General features: G+C 47.4%; 8 protein-coding genes across 8 annotated transcripts; 4 read left to right on the top strand and 4 right to left on the bottom strand.

Annotated features, from left to right (window-relative positions):
- Positions 1–2,571: 2,571 nt before the first annotated feature.
- Positions 2,572–4,139, top strand: Pdw03_8890 (Polynucleotidyl transferase, ribonuclease H fold; the record flags this gene model as incomplete). Its single annotated transcript, XM_066102089.1, has 5 exons — positions 2,572–2,582; positions 2,636–2,648; positions 2,722–3,423; positions 3,688–3,882; positions 4,047–4,139. The coding sequence occupies 5 exons, from the start codon at positions 2,572–2,574 to the stop codon at positions 4,137–4,139; spliced, it is 1,014 nt and encodes a 337-aa protein (XP_065957172.1).
- Positions 4,140–4,964: 825 nt separating this feature from the next.
- On the top strand, positions 4,965–6,985 carry Pdw03_8889 (MYND finger family protein; the record flags this gene model as incomplete). Its single annotated transcript, XM_066102088.1, has 8 exons — positions 4,965–5,031; positions 5,164–5,260; positions 5,311–5,326; positions 5,538–5,592; positions 5,647–6,250; positions 6,310–6,568; positions 6,616–6,911; positions 6,961–6,985. The coding sequence occupies 8 exons, from the start codon at positions 4,965–4,967 to the stop codon at positions 6,983–6,985; spliced, it is 1,419 nt and encodes a 472-aa protein (XP_065957171.1).
- A 1,528-nt stretch (positions 6,986–8,513) lies between these two features.
- On the bottom strand, positions 8,514–10,257 carry Pdw03_8888 (Seryl-tRNA synthetase; the record flags this gene model as incomplete). The annotated part of the gene is made up of 7 exons (XM_014681504.1): positions 8,514–8,678; positions 8,731–9,099; positions 9,150–9,240; positions 9,294–9,715; positions 9,784–9,945; positions 10,004–10,074; positions 10,125–10,257. 7 exons carry the CDS (start codon positions 10,255–10,257, stop codon positions 8,514–8,516), a joined length of 1,413 nt encoding a protein of 470 aa, XP_014536990.1.
- Positions 10,258–10,563: 306 nt separating this feature from the next.
- Positions 10,564–11,627, bottom strand: Pdw03_8887 (Small GTPase superfamily, Rho type; the record flags this gene model as incomplete). Its single annotated transcript, XM_066102087.1, has 6 exons — positions 10,564–10,693; positions 10,870–10,942; positions 11,005–11,131; positions 11,193–11,321; positions 11,374–11,513; positions 11,573–11,627. 6 exons carry the CDS (start codon positions 11,625–11,627, stop codon positions 10,564–10,566), a joined length of 654 nt encoding a protein of 217 aa, XP_065957170.1.
- A 642-nt stretch (positions 11,628–12,269) lies between these two features.
- On the bottom strand, positions 12,270–14,801 carry Pdw03_8886 (Wings apart-like protein; the record flags this gene model as incomplete). Its single annotated transcript, XM_066102086.1, has 2 exons — positions 12,270–12,548; positions 12,624–14,801. The coding sequence occupies 2 exons, from the start codon at positions 14,799–14,801 to the stop codon at positions 12,270–12,272; spliced, it is 2,457 nt and encodes an 818-aa protein (XP_065957169.1).
- Positions 14,802–15,159: 358 nt separating this feature from the next.
- Positions 15,160–16,338, top strand: Pdw03_8885 (Cytosine deaminase-uracil phosphoribosyltransferase fusion protein; the record flags this gene model as incomplete). The annotated part of the gene is made up of 6 exons (XM_014681501.2): positions 15,160–15,182; positions 15,253–15,312; positions 15,388–15,585; positions 15,645–16,003; positions 16,061–16,232; positions 16,287–16,338. The coding sequence occupies 6 exons, from the start codon at positions 15,160–15,162 to the stop codon at positions 16,336–16,338; spliced, it is 864 nt and encodes a 287-aa protein (XP_014536987.2).
- Positions 16,339–16,684: 346 nt separating this feature from the next.
- Pdw03_8884 (Zinc finger protein, putative) lies at positions 16,685–17,239 on the bottom strand (the record flags this gene model as incomplete). The annotated part of the gene is made up of 4 exons (XM_014681500.1): positions 16,685–16,863; positions 16,926–17,064; positions 17,120–17,164; positions 17,237–17,239. The coding sequence occupies 4 exons, from the start codon at positions 17,237–17,239 to the stop codon at positions 16,685–16,687; spliced, it is 366 nt and encodes a 121-aa protein (XP_014536986.1).
- A 680-nt stretch (positions 17,240–17,919) lies between these two features.
- On the top strand, positions 17,920–18,978 carry Pdw03_8883 (40S ribosomal protein eS1; the record flags this gene model as incomplete). Its single annotated transcript, XM_014681499.1, has 5 exons — positions 17,920–17,933; positions 18,042–18,126; positions 18,179–18,204; positions 18,269–18,770; positions 18,835–18,978. 5 exons carry the CDS (start codon positions 17,920–17,922, stop codon positions 18,976–18,978), a joined length of 771 nt encoding a protein of 256 aa, XP_014536985.1.
- Between the last annotated feature and the right edge of the window lie 381 nt (positions 18,979–19,359).

Raw genomic sequence — 19,359 nt, 5'->3', positions numbered from 1 at the left:
CGGCCTCCGGAATCGGAATCGGAAATTCTGGTTTCGGGATTTGCACTTACTACATTTGCACTTACACAGTACATACCCAGTATGCATATTTAGATATTCTAGTTAGTGATTGACCCTATTGAGCCCTCTAGTCGAATCGATCTTGAGATCTAGCACTCTACACAGGTGTTCTATGTGTTTTTATGGAGGGGCAATCGCGGGGCACAGACATTTCTTTTCTTTCTTTTTTTTCTTTTTTTTTGGAAAATCCCAAGTTTTGACCAATCACAAGTCCATCGGCTGTGCTTATCTACTTTAGGCAATATGGGCAGTTGCTTTGCCAAAGAATGGCGTGCTATAAACATGGCATCTGTAAATCATGAACTGAACTCTTGGAAATCAGTAAATTGTGTATCGGCTTGAAACTGAAGACCTTGCATTTATCTGGTGTTGTTTCTCTGATCACAGCTAGGACCTGACACCAAAAATTACTAGGCCAGAAACGGCTGTCTTGTCTGTTGTAGACGTCCAGCCCCTTGACCGCCCACTGCCCTATGGCTATTCTGCCCCGGGCACTGTTAGTCATCCTCCGGTTCTTAACCTTGGAACCATCGACTGTTGACGCTCGACTTCTGTTAGTTATTCCCCTTTTCCCTGGCGACCAAAACGTCTTCTCCTTCAGCTAAAGCCAAGGCTCCTTCACTATTCGCCCAGTTCAGCTAAGTGTCTAGAAGTGATTTCGGCTTTCCTCCGTTCCGGTGTCTTTGCACCTCGGCTCCAACTGATGAGCCCTAATGCTAGACCAACTCTATTCTTTCCGAGATTCGACCTAGACTAAAACATTTCCGTAGTCTTAGTTAGCTCCCTTCTGACCCAGCTGGGGCTCTTAGTACGTCAATTGGCGACTAGGCTGGCTAGATAACCTGATAGACTAGGAAATATTCCTGGATACCGCTGCAGTGCATATTCGGTGATCCTGTAGCTAGGACTTCAGACCACGGAAACTCGAATGTATGTATTAGTGAAAGCAAACCCCACACACCAACCCGCTAGAGTGGCTAGTTGAAGATTGACTCTAGACGAAGCATGCTTTCAGTCGGAAAATGGTATTAGCATGAGACTATTGAACAGAACATCCATGAAACCCATTCTGGGCGAATGTTAAGGCTTTTTGGAAGACCGGGACTCCCTTTCTTTCTTTCCCACCCCTGTCTCCCCTTCATTTCCAGACATCTCATCAATCATGAGCTGCTCATAATCTTTCTTCCAATCCTCATATGTGCGATACAAGTAAGCCTGGGCGTCCGGATGATTACGATAGTATGTCTCATGATTGATCTCACAGACACCGTCCTCATTCCCCTTATGGTCGACACAGAAAGCACGATTGCATAGAACACATAGCTGATTTGGGAGGTTGTCTTGAAGGTGTGGCTTCCTCAATCGCATTCTGTTATGGACATGGCAAAGTCCAACACCAAAAGGATGGTACTGGAGGGGTTGTTAACATACTGAATTAACACAAAGGTTCGCGCAAAGTGGAGAGACGGACCATTGTGTAATACTCGATGGGGATTATGTTTATGGTTATTGAGGGTAGGGTCGCGGAGGGGCGAGACATGGAAGATAAAGAATACTTCGGTCAACATAAGGAGAGGTTGCTTCTTGATATCAAGGGAGGAACGGTGGTGGCTGTTTGGGGTTGCTAGATTGGGTCGACTTGTGTTTGGGTACTATTGCATAGCCTGGATTGACACTCAGCGCGGGTTGCAGGTAGACCTTGGTATTGTACCAGCTCGTGAGGGATTCATTCTTCCTGACCGAGACACACAGGGCTCACTTTTGATTGACGGGCGATTTTCTGAAATTCCCCCAAAAAAAGGGTTCCACCATGACTGGTGTGATGTGTCGAGATGTGTGGTGCCACCCTGAGACATGAACAAATGCCTCAATGGCGTCATGCCGAGACAGATAAACTATATGTGATGTTTAGTCAGCATTGTCCGCACAGATTGCTTAAAAGGCGCGGACCTTGTCATTATTTAGAAGAAATTCAGAGTATTTTTTCATACCATTTCAAGTGTTCTACAATCTCTTTCAGTTATGAGCCCGGCTTTGTTCCATTAAAAAGAAAAGATCATTTTTCCTCCTCGCCCTCGGTACACATAAGAGAATTCATCTCAAATCACCGAGGCAACCCCTGAAACCGAAGTAAAGAAACGGAGATAAATCAACAACAACGACGAAGACATGGATGATCATCTCTCCGCGGGAGTATCCACCCGCGTCATCCTAAAGGATACAACGACGTGGGATTCATGGCTACCCTACATAAAGTCAATTGCAACCATATACAATGTGTGGGAGTTGTGTGATCCATCCCAAGAAACGGCACCATTGCCGTTGACACCACCTGCCGAAGTGCTCTCCATTGACGAAGCAAGAGCAAAGTACAAAGATGACTGGGTCGACGTGAAGAGACTTCTTCAAGACGAATGGGTCGCAAAGAATGCGATCTATACCCAAAAGAAAAAAGGGTTAGGATTGGTAGTCGCAGCGATTAGGAGCACAGTTCACCCAACATATCAACCCATGATTGTCGAGTATGAAACTCCATGGGATTTGCTTCACAATTTGTCTCAAAGATTCGCTCCAGAAAACGATCCGACGTACGTCGCTGGGCTTCGTCAGCAATGGCGCCAACTAGACCGAGGACTAGATCGAAACACCGATATCGACAAGTGGCTTACCAGTTGGGAGACAATGCAAAAGTGGTGCAAGCGAGCCAAAATGCCAGAAGCAAACGATGTTAAGAACCAATTTCTTGATGCAATCTCCGTCATGTCACCTAACTTTCATGAGACATGGGTCTTGAGATTGCAAGACAAGGGTGACATCGAATTCACTGAGCTTCTTAATCGGTATAAAGCTCATTGGAAGATCACATACGGCAAGCAAGCTAGCCAAAGGGGGATCTCAAAAGCAGTCTTTGCAACATGGCAAGGTCATGAAGAAGTGAAGCCCAATGAAACAAAGCAAGAAGAGACACCCCTAGGAGACAGAGCATGCCCTTGCGGAAGGGGTTTCAAAAAACACCAACCATGGAAATGCTGGGAAATCTTTGAAGACATACGACCAAAGAACTACAAACCAGTAGCGTCAGCAAGACAGAAATGGGAGAAAGCTATGAAAGCGAACCCTACCTGGAAAGCTCTTGTTGAAAAGGAGAGAACAGAAATGAGCCAGAGCAAGAAACCCACCGAACAAGCAAATGTTACGCTTGGAGGAGAAGCTTTTGGTTTTTTCACCACCCCGGCCATACCCACCAAAATCAGTGAGATACCAACCGAAAAAAGGTGGGTAGTCGACACCGGCGCACAGGTTCATGTGTGCAATGACCGAAGGTTATTTGTGACTTTCGAGGACGCCCAGAGCGTAGTGAAGGTAGGTGACACAGAAACAAGTGTCAAAGGAATCGGCACTATAGTCATCTATGGTGTTAGCCCGGTCACAAAGAACCCAGTGAGGATGGAGTTGTATAACACAAGATACTCTCCGAACTTCCACAGTAATCTGATATCCCATGGATTGATGATGAAAGCCAGCTTGCTCGTTAATTTCAGGAGCAACTGCATTGAAACCACTGAAGGGAGACAGGTATACCAAGTGTACCAGGACCAGAAGTTGACTTGGCTAACACAGCCAAAGGGTTTTCAATACCCTAAGTTGTCACCTGAAAACTTGATCCTCGCCACGAAGAAATCAGCTCAAGAACCAAGATCCGAAGGATCTATTCATACCTGGCATAGACGCCTTGGTCACGTTGGGACCGAGCGTATCGAAAAGCTTGCAGAGATGACTGAGGGCATCACCATTGAAAGCAACCCTGGCAAGAAGAAGCAGGTATGTGAAGCTTGTCAATTGGCAGATGCGCCAAAGCAGATCTCTCGCAGGAAGATAGGCCAAGCATATGGTGTGTTCGGAAGGGTACACTTCGACTTGGTACAAAACCAAACAGCACACAATGGTCATATTTGGTTAACGCACTTCTATCTTGATGGTATTAGATGCCACTTTGTGTTCACACACACAAAGAAGAACGAGTGTCAAATGGCCGTCAGAAAATTCATAGCACTAGTGAAAAACTGGTTAAAGATTGAAATCAGGGTCTTTCACTATGACAATGAAAGAAGTGCTGGGGGCGTGGTGGGCAGGTGGGCATCTTCGCCAGTTGGCAGGGGGGCCGGGGAGATGCTGGGGGCGTGTCCGCCAGCTGGGAGGGGGGGGCCGAAGCCACGCCTGAAGGTGTCATCACGTGACATGATTCTCTCTCTCAAACGACCAAGTACCCGAAATGTCACTCAGCTTTCCCTAAAAGTGGCCCAGTTTGTATGGTGATTTTGTCGTGCACGGACCACCCTCATACAAAAATTGTCCCCCGCAGCAATTTCTAGCCAATTTAACTGCCTTTTGAATTCCCCCCTAATAGAGAATGTTAATATAAAGTGTGATGTAGATGCAAAACTATATGGTACTAATCCTATTAAATTATTTACTAAAATAAATATGAATAATACATACATTAATGGAAAGAACATTTGTCCTTTATTAGGATTAATTTGGTTTACTACTATACCATGTACTGTAGCATAAATACTTTCTTGACTTATTGATCAGTTATTAGGTATTATTTTATTATTATTTGTAGCTAATAAGCTATATGTTAAAATTAAAAAGATACTAATTGATAAATATAAACCTATATTTGTTAATGATAAGTGTAAATTACCTAATAAGTTAGCGTTAAGAGAAAAGAAATCTCTTCATTATTGCTGATCGTGAGACGAGTAACCTCGCAGTTGAGACACGCAATCTACCACACAGTTGCTGGCTAGGTTTGTTTCGCAACTTGCAATTTACAGCATCCCTTTAGAGGCGCATCAACGACTCTTCCACACAACAGCTCATGGCTTATCAATTTAGCTATGAGATTCGGAAGGTCTAAGTTGTCAGAGCATAGAAAAAAAAGGACCATAGGAGATACAATACTAGGTTAGTGAGGGGTATGAGAGTCGTGGCACAAAGTGATTGATGATCTTCCACGTCTGGCCTGCGGGGTATTGATCAGACTTAGCCCGACGATTCTCGAGAAGAAGAGTACCATCTTCACTAACAACCCACTAGTGTTGGCAAAATGGCTGCGACTGCCTTATTCTCCTGTGCGGAGCCAGGTTGCAATAAAGAAAGCAGATACTCGTGCAGTAACTGCAAGCTGGTCTCGGTAAGGTTGAAGAGAAGACTAGCATTCGAACTTACTAACATCCATGATAGTACTGTGATAATGATAGTACTGTGATAAGAGCTGTCAGACAGCGCACTGGCCGGAGCACAAAAGAATCTGCAAATCGGCGTTGATGAAACACAACTGGAGCCCATGTTGGGAAAGAGAAAACCGGATGCCAGTATTTGCAAGCCCACAACATGCAAGTGAACACCATAACCCGTTTGGGAAAGAAATATATCTCTGGGGTAACGTTCCGGCAATTGATGTTCTCAAGTTGGCACAAAATGAAGGCAATAACTTCCCTCGTGATGTCACGATACTATTTGCTGGTTGGTCACCCTTCTGTCGTTCCAATATAGGGAATTGCGGCTCACAAGACTAAGCATCTGGTGATTTGCGCAATGTGGTAAAAACCATTTCCGACCTTCCTCAGCCCTTCTCGCAACGAGTTGATGTGACCCTAAACGACCGGGAATTTCACGTCGTTGCAAGAAACGCAATAATCCTCCTTTTTTGCCTTACAGCGCTGGAGATGACTTCGATATCTCCCGGTGGCTTTACCAATGCCGAGTCTTTGATTCACCTTTGGTACTCTGCTTCCTTACCGAAGGATCTGACCGCCCAGTTAGCATCGCGTGTGAAGCCTCTATTTACTGGAGTTTGTGAACAAATATCGGCCAAAGCTACCGGAGAGATTGTGGAGAGGACCTGGACATTTGCTCATAACAGAAGCCTGCGTCTTACTCTTAGAAAAGAGGAATGGTACCGACTGGAGGCGCTCTGCGAGGTTCCTTCAGATCTAACACCGCAGAAAGCCTTGCATATCCGGACGGCTACAACACTGGCTCCGGAGAGGCGAGACTATCGAGATCGATGGTACTTCAAGGACGCCACACCATCTATACGTATGTCAAAGCAGAAGTTTCGTGAAGATGGACTTCTCCTTCCATTTGGACATGATAGGGTCGGGTTCGACCGCCCCAATCCGTAAGTATCAGTATCACCAACTCCCGGACAATCGGCTTACACTCCTGGCAATATACCAGTACATTCTACTTGCCTCCGTTCATCTGGCCAATGAATGACAAAGCCGACCCTTTAGATGGGTGGCCGATACGAGAAGTTGCCCGAGTGCGGACAATGGCGAAAGAGGACCTATACGGTAAACTCTACATCTACCTTCGACGTGTCTTCCAGCAGTTCCTAGATCGCCTAGGAATGATAGAGATAGATTTTGAACTACTCAACATGAACGCGGTCCAGCTTCCTGAAACGCTACAGGAGAACAAATATGCCAGAATTGAGGTACGTGGTCTGAAACATGCGGGCAAGGTACCTAATGGGGCATACAGGCATCGAACATTACTGATGCCGGGTATCTGGGCACACGAGAAACCTTGCGCGTACTGTCCCCTTTGCTGCAATCCCCACGTGATAATACTCATGCCACGATCATTTCGGCGTATCTGAATGCAATCATGGAAATGGTCCATCGAGGCAATGACAGAGACCAAACGCCGAACATGGATTTACTCATGGAATTTTTACCTCTTGACATCTTCTCCTTGTTACAACCGGAGAGTGCCAACAGTTTAAAATTTTGGGACGCGAGAACCATTGTACTTGACCGACACAAATTTTTCGAAAGGTCGGTGATGATGCGAGTGCCCTCACGATCTCAGCTGACTTTTAGTCAGGTACAACAAGGGTATTTCGATTTGATCGAATATCTGTCGATTTGCAGGTTGCGATGAAGGATCGCAACACGGTGGTTGAGGCATGGCCCACCAAGCCGATACTGAAACCGGGACAGCAAGGGTCTCAGGACGAATTCGACATCCTTCTGGGCTCGAATTATACCTGTGTTGAGCGACTGGTGGAATGGAGGCGGACAAGATAGGGGTATCTTCGAATCAGTCATAGACGTGGCGGTCGTCGGGCTTCGAACTGACGCTCCATGACTTTTCATCGACCTAGAAGGGATACAGTTGGGCCGACATGGTTCAATTTCTATCATGTCGCTCTAACTGCCCTCTGGGAAATAGATGCAGAATGGGGGATCGCCATGAGGCAATCTGAAGTACCAAGTTACGAAACTAAAAGAATTGACCAGCAAGAAACCATGGAGCTGAGCCCAGGCAGTGACTTCACCACCGGCCCTCCCCTCCCCCAAGGTCTCCACTTTGGGTCGAGCAGAGTCGCTCTCGCTCCCCCGTAAAAGTAAAGTATATTACCCTTTCTGATGTCTCCTCAAACCAGGATACAATATCTTGTAGACTATCATCTCCTTTCCTATCCACTATTACAATGTCCACCCCTCCCCGGGTGCTAGGTCTTGTGAGCACAACCTAGAAATTCGCAATCGCGATAAATAGGCTAGGCTAGCTACTACCCTTACTACCATAGGGACAGTCAAAGAAGGTATAATGCTCTGATCTAAGAGTCTAAGAGAACCAAAACTGTTCAAAGATTGATGTCCTACAGCAGATAAAGTCCAGACTCAATGCGCTTTTGTCAACTCCTAGTTGGTTGAATTTAATCCCGAGAAGACTTTTTCTCCGGCTAAGCGTTTGCTATGCCTTTTTCTCTGGTTTTTATTTGACAGATGTTCTTGCAGTATTAGCGGTACTAAGACCATCGTGATATCACTGATCTATAAAATGTGTTGTGGTAACTCCTCGTTCGTGCCCTTCGATGACACCTACACTTCACTATCGACAGTTTGACTATACTAATCACCCAAGACATTTTTTAAACCCGCGAATAGCGAGAGAGTTGGACCTTTTCTGAGGGAGTTGGGGGAACCTACAACTGAAATCTGGTTTCGGGGGGCCCGGCAATGCTAGGGGGATACGGTTAGCTTCCAATGTCAAATGAATGAATAATGGATGAGAGCATCACACCTTCTCCAATAGAACATCCGTAGACCCTGAATGGGTGGCGTTGCTGCTGCAGCTCTCACGAGACATTTCGAATGATGGGCTGCGTTCAAAGTCTAGAAGATGGGGAAAAGCAAAGGAGACAAACGGAACAGAAGAGAAGAGGTTGAGACAATTAAAGGACTGTTACCTTGAACAAAACGTCCTTAATATTTATTGAGCTAAACAGATCATATTATTCAAGTCCTACGTCGTCAAGGACACAGGCTGCACGAGCGGCCGACTTTTCTTCTGTATATGGAACTGTAGATCATGAACTGAACCATCGTAATTTGTAATTTGTGTCTCAAGGTACAGCACGAGATATCTCCTTAAACCTGAAGACCTTGCATCTTTTTGGTGGCATCATCGGCGCCCTTCTGGGCCTTTCCCTTTGCCTTGGTGGATGTGCTATCCTTCGGAAGCTCCTTGGTGTAAGGAAGGAACTCAGGAGCACCGGGAATGTATTTCCGCAGGACCTCAGGGACCTCGATGCCCTAAATTATTGTTAGCTACTGTCAGAATCACCAATGAACTTTTGATACTTACATCTTCTTTCTGGTAGTTCTCAAGCACACAGCAGAGGGTACGCTCCGTTGCGCACAGAGTGGAGTTCAACGCGTGGACGTAAGTCTTCTTCAGATCAGTGGCCTTCTTCACGCCGTACCGGATCTCCAGAGCTCGGGACTGGTAGTCGGTACAGTTGGAGCAAGAGACGAGCTCCTTGTACTCCTGCTGGAATGGGAACCAGGCCTCCAAATCGTACTTCTTGGATGCCGCGTTGTTCAGGGCACCGGAGACAATAGCAACAATGTTGTAAGGGAGTTTTAGGGACTGGTAGAATTCTTCGGAAGTGCTGATCATGTCCTCAAACGCTTGCCATGAGTCCTCGGGCTTGGTGAGAACAAACTGCTCGATCTGCACGGGGTTAGAACGCAAGAATCCAGCGCATTCGGAGCTATGCTAACCTTTTCGAATTGGTGAACACGGAAGATACCCCAGGCATCTTTGCCGTGAGATCCAGCCTCCTTACGGTAGCATGTGCTGTAACCGGCATACCTATCTCACTTGTCAGTAAAACAACTTAGTCCTAAGTGACAACTAAGACAGACTTGATGGGAAGATCCTTGTCCTGGAGCCACTCGCTGTCGTGCAGGGCAGACAATGGTTGTTCGGAGGTAGCAATGAGGTACTTGTCGGTGGACTTATCCTCGCTCTCAGTGACCTTATACAACTCCTCGTCAAATTGCTCGAGCTGCGCAGTCTTCGCCATGAGATCCTTGAGCATGAACTGAGGGGGCTGGTTGGGCGTATAGCCCTTGTTGAAGAGGAACTCCAGACCATAGTTGATCAGAGCCAAGTTGAGGAAAAGACCGTATCCAGTCAAGCAGTATCCACGGTGACCGACAATCTTGACACCACGCTCTGGGTCATAGCCATCGAGACGAGTCAACACTTCGTGGTGGGAGAGGCAACCTGGCTTCTGCATTTCGGCGTTCTCGGGGGTCCATGACCTGATCAGCTGGTTGTCTGCCTGTAGCCAGAATTTCACTTGTTAGTCTAATGACGCATTAGATCCCCTAGCGGCTAAATAGTCCGTACCTCATCGTTGCTCACGGGCACGGATTCGTGGACGTAGTTTCCAATCGTGCGAATCTTTCGGTCGCGTTGAACCTCCTTGGCGACAGCGGTTTCCTCAAGCTCCTTCTTCTTTGTCTCGAGGTCTGCCTTTTGTGCAAGCAATTCGGATGCGTCTTCCTTGTTCTGAAAATGGATAAGCATCTATCTACACAAAGAACTAGCCTGGCCGGAAAATGCCTACCTTCTTCTTCATTCCAATTGCCTTCTGGACTCCATTGATCTGAGATCCCATCTGTGTGACCTCATACCGAGCTATACCTATCAGTAAGATCGCGCCAACCTCCGAAGAAAAGGATCCATACCGCGCCGTGCCTCTTCATAGAGCGCGACAACTTCATCAACGGTCTCCTCCGGAGCAAATCGCTTCTGCTGGCTCTCCTTGATCTTCTTGAGATCACCACCGCGCTCGGTCACAAAGTCGGCAAGGTCCAGCATATTGACTATTAGAATTCAAAGATTCAGGGGGATCCAAGTGGTAGAGGGGTGACTCAAATTGTGGAGGGGTAAAAGCGAGGAAAATCGAAGTGCGTGGGTACACGCACTTGGGCCTCGAGCGGTCGCATTACTTAATCCAAAAGGCGTTCCCCATGCGTACCTCCAAACGGGCTCTAGTTATGGCCACGGATGTTTCTATATATCAATCTGATCTACTCCGTGGTACTTCGTATACTTAAAGAAGCCTGTTTAAATTGAGATTCATTACTCTATGCATGGTACCGATCCATGTTCCCGAATTCGATCCTAAAACTCATTATTCATGTAATAACCCCAATGGTTCCACCAGAGAGACACAATAGAAATAAGGCCAAAAAGAAGAGGGCCCCAAGCAGAAGCCATCAAGTTGGTGTTATCAAATTGGCGTTGACGATCTCTGAGCCAATCATCGAGTCAGCAAACAAGACATCCGTAGATCTGAATTGAGTGGACATCAAAAGAGCAAGATATAGTGTTGTCAGCTCTAATGAAAGAGATATTTCATGTTTCTTGACTCAGAGATCCAGAGGTCCAGAGATGGCTTCGCTTACCATCTCCGGGGGAGAAACATACGCGTTCCAGTAGAAGTTCCACATTACATCAAAGCGCACTTGTTGTTCCCAGCTGGTTGTGATGGATTTTGAGACTTTTCAACCTCTCCTATCATGAGATCAAAGGCTTTCGCGACATTGAAATCAAGGAAAGCACTAGCCTCGGTGAAAGCACAGTTGAGCTCTTCCGCTAGTTGCCGTCCGTCGTCGAGGGTGACTTGGCGGTGATCGGGCTTAAGATCACTCTTGTTTCCTACTATAACAAGAGGTACATCATCCGCTCCCTAGAGGAAATATTAGATGCTGGTTCGTGAACTACTAGTCATAAGAAGGACGGTGACTGACGAGGTGGTTCAGGATCTTGTCGCGAATCACCCGCACCATGTCAAATGACTGGCGCGATGTCACTGAATAGACAATGACGTATCCATGAATTCCAATGAAATGCTTGGAGTTCAAGATGCTGTATTCGTCCTGTAGAGTAGTCTCAGTAACCAAGCAGCAATCTCGCACATGAGTCACCTACCTGTCCCGCAGTATCGACGATCTCAGTTGCATAATCCTGGCCATTGTGCTTGATAATCCGGCTGAATGTGTTCTCAATTGTAGGGTAATAGCTTTCCACGAAATGGTGCTCGACAAAGCGAACAGTGAGAGATGATTTGCCTTTTAAATGTAAGGGTTAGCTCTTCATAATTATTTCGGGCTATCAAATAGGCTCTTACCCACGGAGCGACTGCCAACGATTGCGATCTTTCTCTGCTTAGGCGCGGAAGGCATCTTGTGCAGTGCAGCAAGACTCAGCTAAACTACCAATGTGAATGGGAGATAATGATGATGATCGAGTCAGGTGATCGCTGTCTCTTAATTGATGAAATTGGTACAATGAGACATTCAGAGACAATCTGGCACCTATTCAGAAACCAGGTCGTCGGGGGGGGGGGGGGGGGGGGGGGGGGGGGGGGGTGGCAAATCCCTCGAAGCATGCGGAGCTCCAACTCCTTGCAACGTGCAAACAGTGCAAACGGCGGTTTCTCCAACTCCAGGGCTGAGCGCCCTACATGTAATGCCAGTGGGTACGTTCTGGGACCTCGATTTGTTATTCGCTATAAAATGCACTCAGTGGTATTACAGAAATTAATGAATATCATTTTCCTGAATGTTGAGGTCTGGTTTGACTTGAGGTCACTTTTTTATGAGGATCTTGATCAGTGCTAGACATCTGCCCAGGTGGATATGAAGGTGGAATATCCTACTCCATTGCGTGAATGGTTCAATTAAAATTGACAAGGGAAAGGGGTATCAAAAGCTGCCAACAGACCAAGAAATTCATGCCATCGAATCTAAAAAAAAAGCCAGTAGAAAAGACCAAGCGCGCACTTATCTGCCGTCAAGCGACACATGTATGGCACGGGATGCTCATCATTGCTCTACCAGTCGAATCCGAGTGATAAGTTCTTGTAATCTGGACAGGAACCCGCTCTCTGTTTGCCCCTGGGCTGGAATCGTGGGGATTTCTTGTTCAATCTTCTGATGATATTGCAGGAATTCACCAACGGTAGAAATCACCGCTGTCAATCCGTTGGGGGCGAGTGAGCTCTTGATTTTGGACCGAGTCTGGGGATCCAAACTGAGTGTTAGTAAAAGCACGGCCAAATATCCCACAGCAACGTTGTGGTGTACTTCTAAGACCGAATGAGCCTAAGTGGATCTAGTTAGTCCGATGCGTCTGTGGAAATGGAACCCCCGGCCCCCCTCAAAAAATCGAAAACATACTGTGGAGATGGTTTCAACATGAGTTACGAACAGATGCAAGAGTTGATCAAGAAAAGGCTTTGAGGTACTGTCAGAGTGAAGAAAAACTGATCTCGATGCTTCACTCTGTTCAGTCAGGTTGATAAGTGCGCCGAGCGCTAATATCACGCTGTCCAGAGAATTGTTCGCTTGCCTAAGAGCATCTTCAGTCAAATCCCCAAAGTTTGCAGAGACAATGTGGACCAGCCCCCCAACCATCTCCGGGGTTGCGAATCTATCACAGAGTGAGGTGTTGCAGTTGGTGATATTCAAGATAAGTCGAATGTAGAGGGGTTGTATTTGGTTGATAGTACCCGACTCCGAACAAAGCAGGATATGAAGCTCGGAGAGCGGGTCTAGGATATCCCAATGCTCGTTTGTGAGCGACTCAGGCAATGCGGTAGAAGCTTCCAAGATTGAAAAGCCCATGCACAGTATCTGAGAGCTCTCTGGGTGTATTTTTTCCAATAAAACACAACGCTGGCTTTCGGATACGAGTGCTTGAACCAACGGTTTCAGGAGAGACGTGGAGAGGCTAGGGTTCTGGCCTTTGGTTTGCATCACGGAAATCGTCGACCTCAGACAATACAACGCCAAAGTGCACGGGGATAGTTTTGGCATTGCAGTATCAGGAAACATCATAGCAGCTATCTGCGGAATAGTGTTCTGGAGTGTCTTCTGCAAAGGCCGGGAAAGGCCGCTGGTATGAGCTCTTGCGACTACTGGTATGTCGTCTTGCATGCCCAATAAGGCAGGCGATGCATCTAAGAGCTTAGGCCACGCAGAATTTGCAAGAACATAAGACATGTGTCCATCCGATGATCCCAGTGCGTAGGCACAGAAAGCCAGAACAGTAGGTACCACCTGAAGGTCCATGGACAGACAATCCACAAGCCTTTTGTCAAAATTGCATTCGAAAAACCGCAGTTTAAGCCCAGTGTCCAGAAGTTTGCCACACAGTTGGAGTAAAGCATTGCATCGGCCCGATAACGAGTTTTGCGGGTCCTCAATGTCCTCAAAGATAGATTCGACGGCACCTCGGTAACGAGCGTTTCCCCCAGCTTGTCTGAGCTCATGGATACTTCGGACAGATCCATCCTCATTGGTATCTTCATTTGGCACCATTGAATGAGCACTGGAAGTAGCCTCGTAATTCAACTGACGTTTGACAGATTGAGAGCAGTGCTTTGAACTAGAAGAAATATCGTACGTCGAAAGGTCCTCTGGCATAATCAAGTCATCCAAAAATGAACGCTGGCGTGCATAGGTGACACGTGAGCCTCGTAAATGAGATGGAACTGAGACAGGAGAGCCTTGAACGCAGCTTTCGGCAGAACACTCATTCACAGCCGCACTTGGCGAAGCTCGGTCGGGAGGGATTGGATTCGGGGATGGCTGACTACCAGCGGGACTCTCTGGTGATGTTTCAACCCCTGGAGATGTTTCAACCAGGTGTTCAGTAATCCCGAGCGAGTCAATCAGTCTCCTTCGACCGGGAGTGATGTTCGCTTTAGTGGCATATTCCTGGTTGATGTACGGCGAGCTCCTTCGCACGGACTCTCCATCCCCGGGGCTCTCCTCGACTGATACTCTCATTTCATTCTCGAAAGGTGATACCTCAGCCTGACTCCGCACAGACCTCCTAGCCCTTGTATATGATGTCGACCTCACGGGGCTTGTCTGCTGGCCGACTTCTGGATTTTTGGCCAATGGCCCCCGGCCATCGAGCACCCTCTTCCCCATTTCTGATGACACGCGACGATTTCCATTCTCCGTCTCGCTTAGCTTCACGGATCGTTTAGCCGGAGGAACTGCCTTGTTTCCGTCGGGGCTAACTCTCCTTCGCTTTCTCTGAACTATGGGCATCTGTTCATCATCTGAAGAGGGAAAATCAAATACGTTATATTCTGCGATGAGTTTTGGTTGAGCAAGACCTCGAGTCGTGGTTGTTTCCACCGATCCAGACGGTTGTTTATCTTCATTCTTGTCGCGCCGTAACCTGGCGTATGATTGCCGTGAAAGATGAGACGAGCTTGGCAAAGGCTTTTCTTTGGGGGCTGTTCTAGCGGCAGATGAGCGAGCAGCATTTTCGGTATTCAACGGATGTTGGCTTTTGGAAGCAGAGCCATAGGTTACGAGTCGTCGCCGAGGTTGCGACATCTTCAGTTCAAAAAGCAGGGCGAAACTTGATGCGCACGCGTGGTTCAATGAACTCGACTAAGAAATCTGGTTCCCAAATGACAATCAAGGAGTTCCGAGGAGCAATTGAATTAATGGGTTGAGTAAAACGTAGTCGTTGCATAAGACGAAGCCATGTCCTTGCGGTGTCAATGGAGCTTACACACGCTCAAAGGGTGTGGCGCAGTCATCAAAGGAGTGACCCCTAGGTGATTGGGAATGATGTGTGTAGATTGCCTAGGTATATTCCTTTGAGAAGATCGCGCAATGAAACAAATTGACAGCACCCAATGTCTGATTGGGAAGATGATGCAAGTGATAAGAGGCGGAGGGGGATGAGATGGGGCAGAATCACCCACTGCGGTATAGCTTCCGGATATAGAAAAAATGATAAGAGAAAACCCTACATACTTCCCCGCTTTTGGCTTTTGAGACATACCATTCCTCACTGTCCTTATTATATACACCCCTCTCTGGATTCTTGTCCTTATAGGTACTTTGAGCTACTGTCTCGGGTGAACTTCCGGTGCTTTCATCTCTTAACATCTCTTTCTCTTTCTTTCTCTAGTCATACGACCCACACACACATCTTTGGACGCAGCAAAATCATGGCCAGCAAACCAGAGAACGCTCCGTCTCCTGCGCAAGGCGTTGGTCCTTTATATCGCCCCGATGGCGAGAAGCCCACTGCGACAGTCTCAAAGGAAGTCTCCTACGAGAATGTCCACGTGCTACCTCAAACCCCCCAGTTGATTGCTCTATTGACGTGAGGACCCCTTTCTGCATGGAAAGTAACCCAAGACTTATATTTTGTATGAAAAACAGGATGATCAGAGACAAGAGAACTACCCGGGCCGATTTCATCTTCTATTCTAACCGCATCATTCGGTTGCTGGTGGAGGAAGGCTTGAACCACCTCCCCGTTGTTGAGCAGTCTATCACCACTCCAGTTGGACGGTCCTACCTTGGTGTCAAATTCGAAGGAAAGATCTGCGGTGTCTCTATTATGCGCGCAGGTGAGGCCATGGAACAAGGATTGCGCGACTGCTGCCGATCTGTTCGCATTGGAAAAATTCTCATCCAGCGGGACGAGGAGACTTGCATGCCCAAACTGTTTTACGATAAGCTTCCCACTGACATTGCTGATCGTTGGGTCCTTCTACTTGACCCCATGTTTGCAACTGGTAAGTTGAACTTGTTCTACAATGCCCATGGCCACCCAGCTGATTTCTTTCTCCCAGGTGGTTCTGCAACTCTGGCTGTGGAGACACTGATCGAGAGAGGCGTTCCTGAACACCGGATTCTATTCCTCAACCTCATTGCAAGCCCATCCGGTGTTGCTGAGTTTGCGGAGAGATTCCCTAAACTCCGGGTTGTGACCTCTTTCATTGATCAAGGATTGGATGAGAAGAAGTGAGAATATCACACCCCTTGGATGTTGCGACTGCCATGCTGACTGATTGAAAGGTATATTATCCCCGGCCTGGGAGACTTCGGCGACAGGTATTACTCTATGTAAAAGTGCTGTTTCCTACCATGTTGAAAGGAACATCAGCGGGCACAAGGTCACCTGGAAATTCTGAGTAATTCAGCGTTCCAATGTCCATCCATTTCTTGGTCTGTTCCAGATGCCATAAGGCACTTCCACTTCGCCATACAAGTCGCCTATTCAGAGTTGACTTGATGCCCGGGAGTGGAGTAGAGGTCTAGATGGGTGAGACACTTCTTGGAGTTTGGGATAAATAATAAGCATATGCAACATGAAAATGCAAAAACAATGTCAACTACCATGTACATACAAGAATTTTTCAACTCAATCATTGTTGATATCGTGCCTTAATGCGCCGTTCGCCGTCATCCCACGATCAGTAGTCATCATCATAGCTATCGCCCTGCCCCATCTCTTCTGGAATACCCTGCTTGCCGATCCCTCTCTGTCCCAACTGGCTTGGATTCGGTGCGTCGTACTGGTTGGCAGTGTCCTTCGCAACTGCATCACATGCGTCTACCCAATCCGAATATACATCCACGGGGGCAGAGAGATCTTTGAAAGGCACTTCAGTTAGCACAGTTAGGACTCATGCCTTAGGGTGATTATTAACTCACAATTGATACCAGTTTGGAACTTCTGCCCACAAACTTTGCAGGATAAATCGCCTAGACCAAGCTTCTTGTCTAACTTGACGATCACAGAGTTCTCATGGTTGCAAAAGAGACAGGAAAAGGTGGTGGCAAGAGGCTCCCTCTGTGTTCAGAAGTCAGTTCTAAATGCGAAACTTGGCGACTTGTGATTCGTTTACCTTTCGGGGCCCTTGGGGCTTAGAGCTTGACTTCTTGCGCTTGCCCTGTAGAAGTCAACATCTATCCACAGTCGGGGCGGTCGGGACGGTTGGGTATAGGGGATTGATAGCACAAACCATGGTTATGTTAACCTGCGACACAGGATTTGAGATATAAGAAGGGATGAAAAGAAAGTTGAAGCAATGAGATGTGTCGACTCGCGCAGGAGTAGGCCCGCGAGCATGGATGCCAAGGCGACTTGCTTAATTGGGAACCGGAATAATGAGCCTCCAGATTCCGACGAGTGATGTCAATTAATGGCAAAGCGATCTACATTGTATAATACGCTATGCTTTGTATGGAAAAGGGTCTTTGTTGGGCTAATTTGAAACTTTGGAGGATTCAATGCGGAGGAAAGAGCACTGGTTTTTGCAAAGGACATGGAACCAATCCAATGCATAAGTATGAAAGTACACAAATGTAAACATGCCAGAGTACAACAGGTAATAGGAACCAGCGCCAAATCGTGTAGGGCCAATTGTGACGGCCAACGATCTACTACATTCTGTTAAATACAACGCAAAGTGATCTAACAGTAGACTCCAGGGCTCTATTGTGATGACATAATGACATTGCAGTGGACCTTTTTTTATGTTCGGTCACATGACCCATGTGAATGACATAATCAGCTAGGGCCCGCGCCTCGCTTAGCCGAGTTTTCTGTGGGTTTTCAACCCTCCCAGTCGAGTGTCGAAACCCTCTGAGCGCGCGGTGCGATACCTTTGTCTGTCTTCCAACAACACACAGATAACTCGCAATCATGGCTGTTGGAAAGTAAGCGCCCTACTCTTCATCCTTTTCCTGCTTTCAATTTATCGAACTACTTGCGCATCTACGATCTCCATTGAATTCACGAACACACGGCTAATCGTCTTCGTTCAGGAACAAGCGCCTATCTAAGGGTAAGAAGGGTATCAAGAAGCGCACAGTCGACCCCTTCACCCGCAAGGACGAGTACTCTGTGAAGGTGTGTTTAATTCTATTCGTTAGCCCAGGTGTAATGCTAACCGTCTTGACAGGCTCCTTCCACCTTCCAGACCCGCGAGTATGCAAACCACCCGAATCGAATATGGCGAATTTTGAGTTGGATTGACTAACGGAATTATCAGTGTTGGCAAGACTCTGGTCAACCGCACCAGCGGTCTGAAGAACGCCAACGACTCCCTCAAGGGCCGTATCTTCGAGGTCTCCCTCGCCGACCTTCAGAACGATGAGGACCACGCCTTCCGCAAGGTCAAGCTCCGCGTCGACGAGATCCAGGGCAAGAACTGCCTGACCAACTTCCACGGTCTCGACTTCACCACCGACAAGCTCCGTTCCCTTGTCCGCAAGTGGCAGTCCCTGATCGAGGCCAACATCACCGTGAAGACCACTGACGACTACCTCCTCCGCCTGTTCGCCATTGCCTTCACTAAGAGACGCCCCAACCAGATCAAGAAGACCACCTACGCCCGCTCTTCTCAGATCCGTGCCATTCGCAAGAAGATGACCGAGATCATTCAGCGCGAGGCTTCCACCTGCACTCTTTCTCAGCTCACCCACAAGCTCATCCCCGAGGTTATTGGACGTGAGATCGAGAAGTCCACCCAGGGCATCTACCCCCTGCAGAATGTTCGTTTTTCCCACAAGACTGGAGAGCTGCAGATATACAGATTGCTTACATATATGTCTACAGGTTCACATTCGCAAGGTTAAGCTCCTCAAGTCCCCCAAGTTCGATCTCGGTGCTCTCTTGGCTCTGCACGGAGAGTCCGCGACTGACGACAAGGGCCAGAAGGTTGAGCGGGAGTTCAAGGAGACCGTCCTCGAGAATGTTTAAAGGTTATGTCAATGAAGTGGTGTCACGTACTGGTCAGCTGGGACAAATCAATGTCTTCTGGTCATAGGAAAAGAAAAAAGTTCAAACGTGTATGACAGATTTGAACTGGCGTTTAGCTACGCGTTGCCAGTCTTAGACATGATCCCAAAAATTCAAGGGTTGTAGTTCATTCATGTTCAATCTTCTTTGGCCTACCGTGTAGCAAGGTGCATTGTGTAGTCCCACATCTGCTTGTTCGGGGGCCGTGACGCTTGGTCCAGCTAAATGCCAATGCTGCCTCCTTCGTCCTTGCGCCACATTCGTCCCCATATTATCCTCGGCTCATTTGCCGTGTCCAGTGCCAAATTTAGAGGGCGACAACAGGTCAGTTTTAGCCCGATC

The sequence above is a fragment of the Penicillium digitatum genome, chromosome 3 (genome assembly GCF_016767815.1).
Source record: "Penicillium digitatum chromosome 3, complete sequence".
Taxonomy (NCBI): domain Eukaryota; kingdom Fungi; phylum Ascomycota; class Eurotiomycetes; order Eurotiales; family Aspergillaceae; genus Penicillium; species Penicillium digitatum.
The sequence above is the reverse complement of the archived record's forward strand: the minus strand, read 5'-3'. Positions and strand labels throughout refer to the sequence as shown.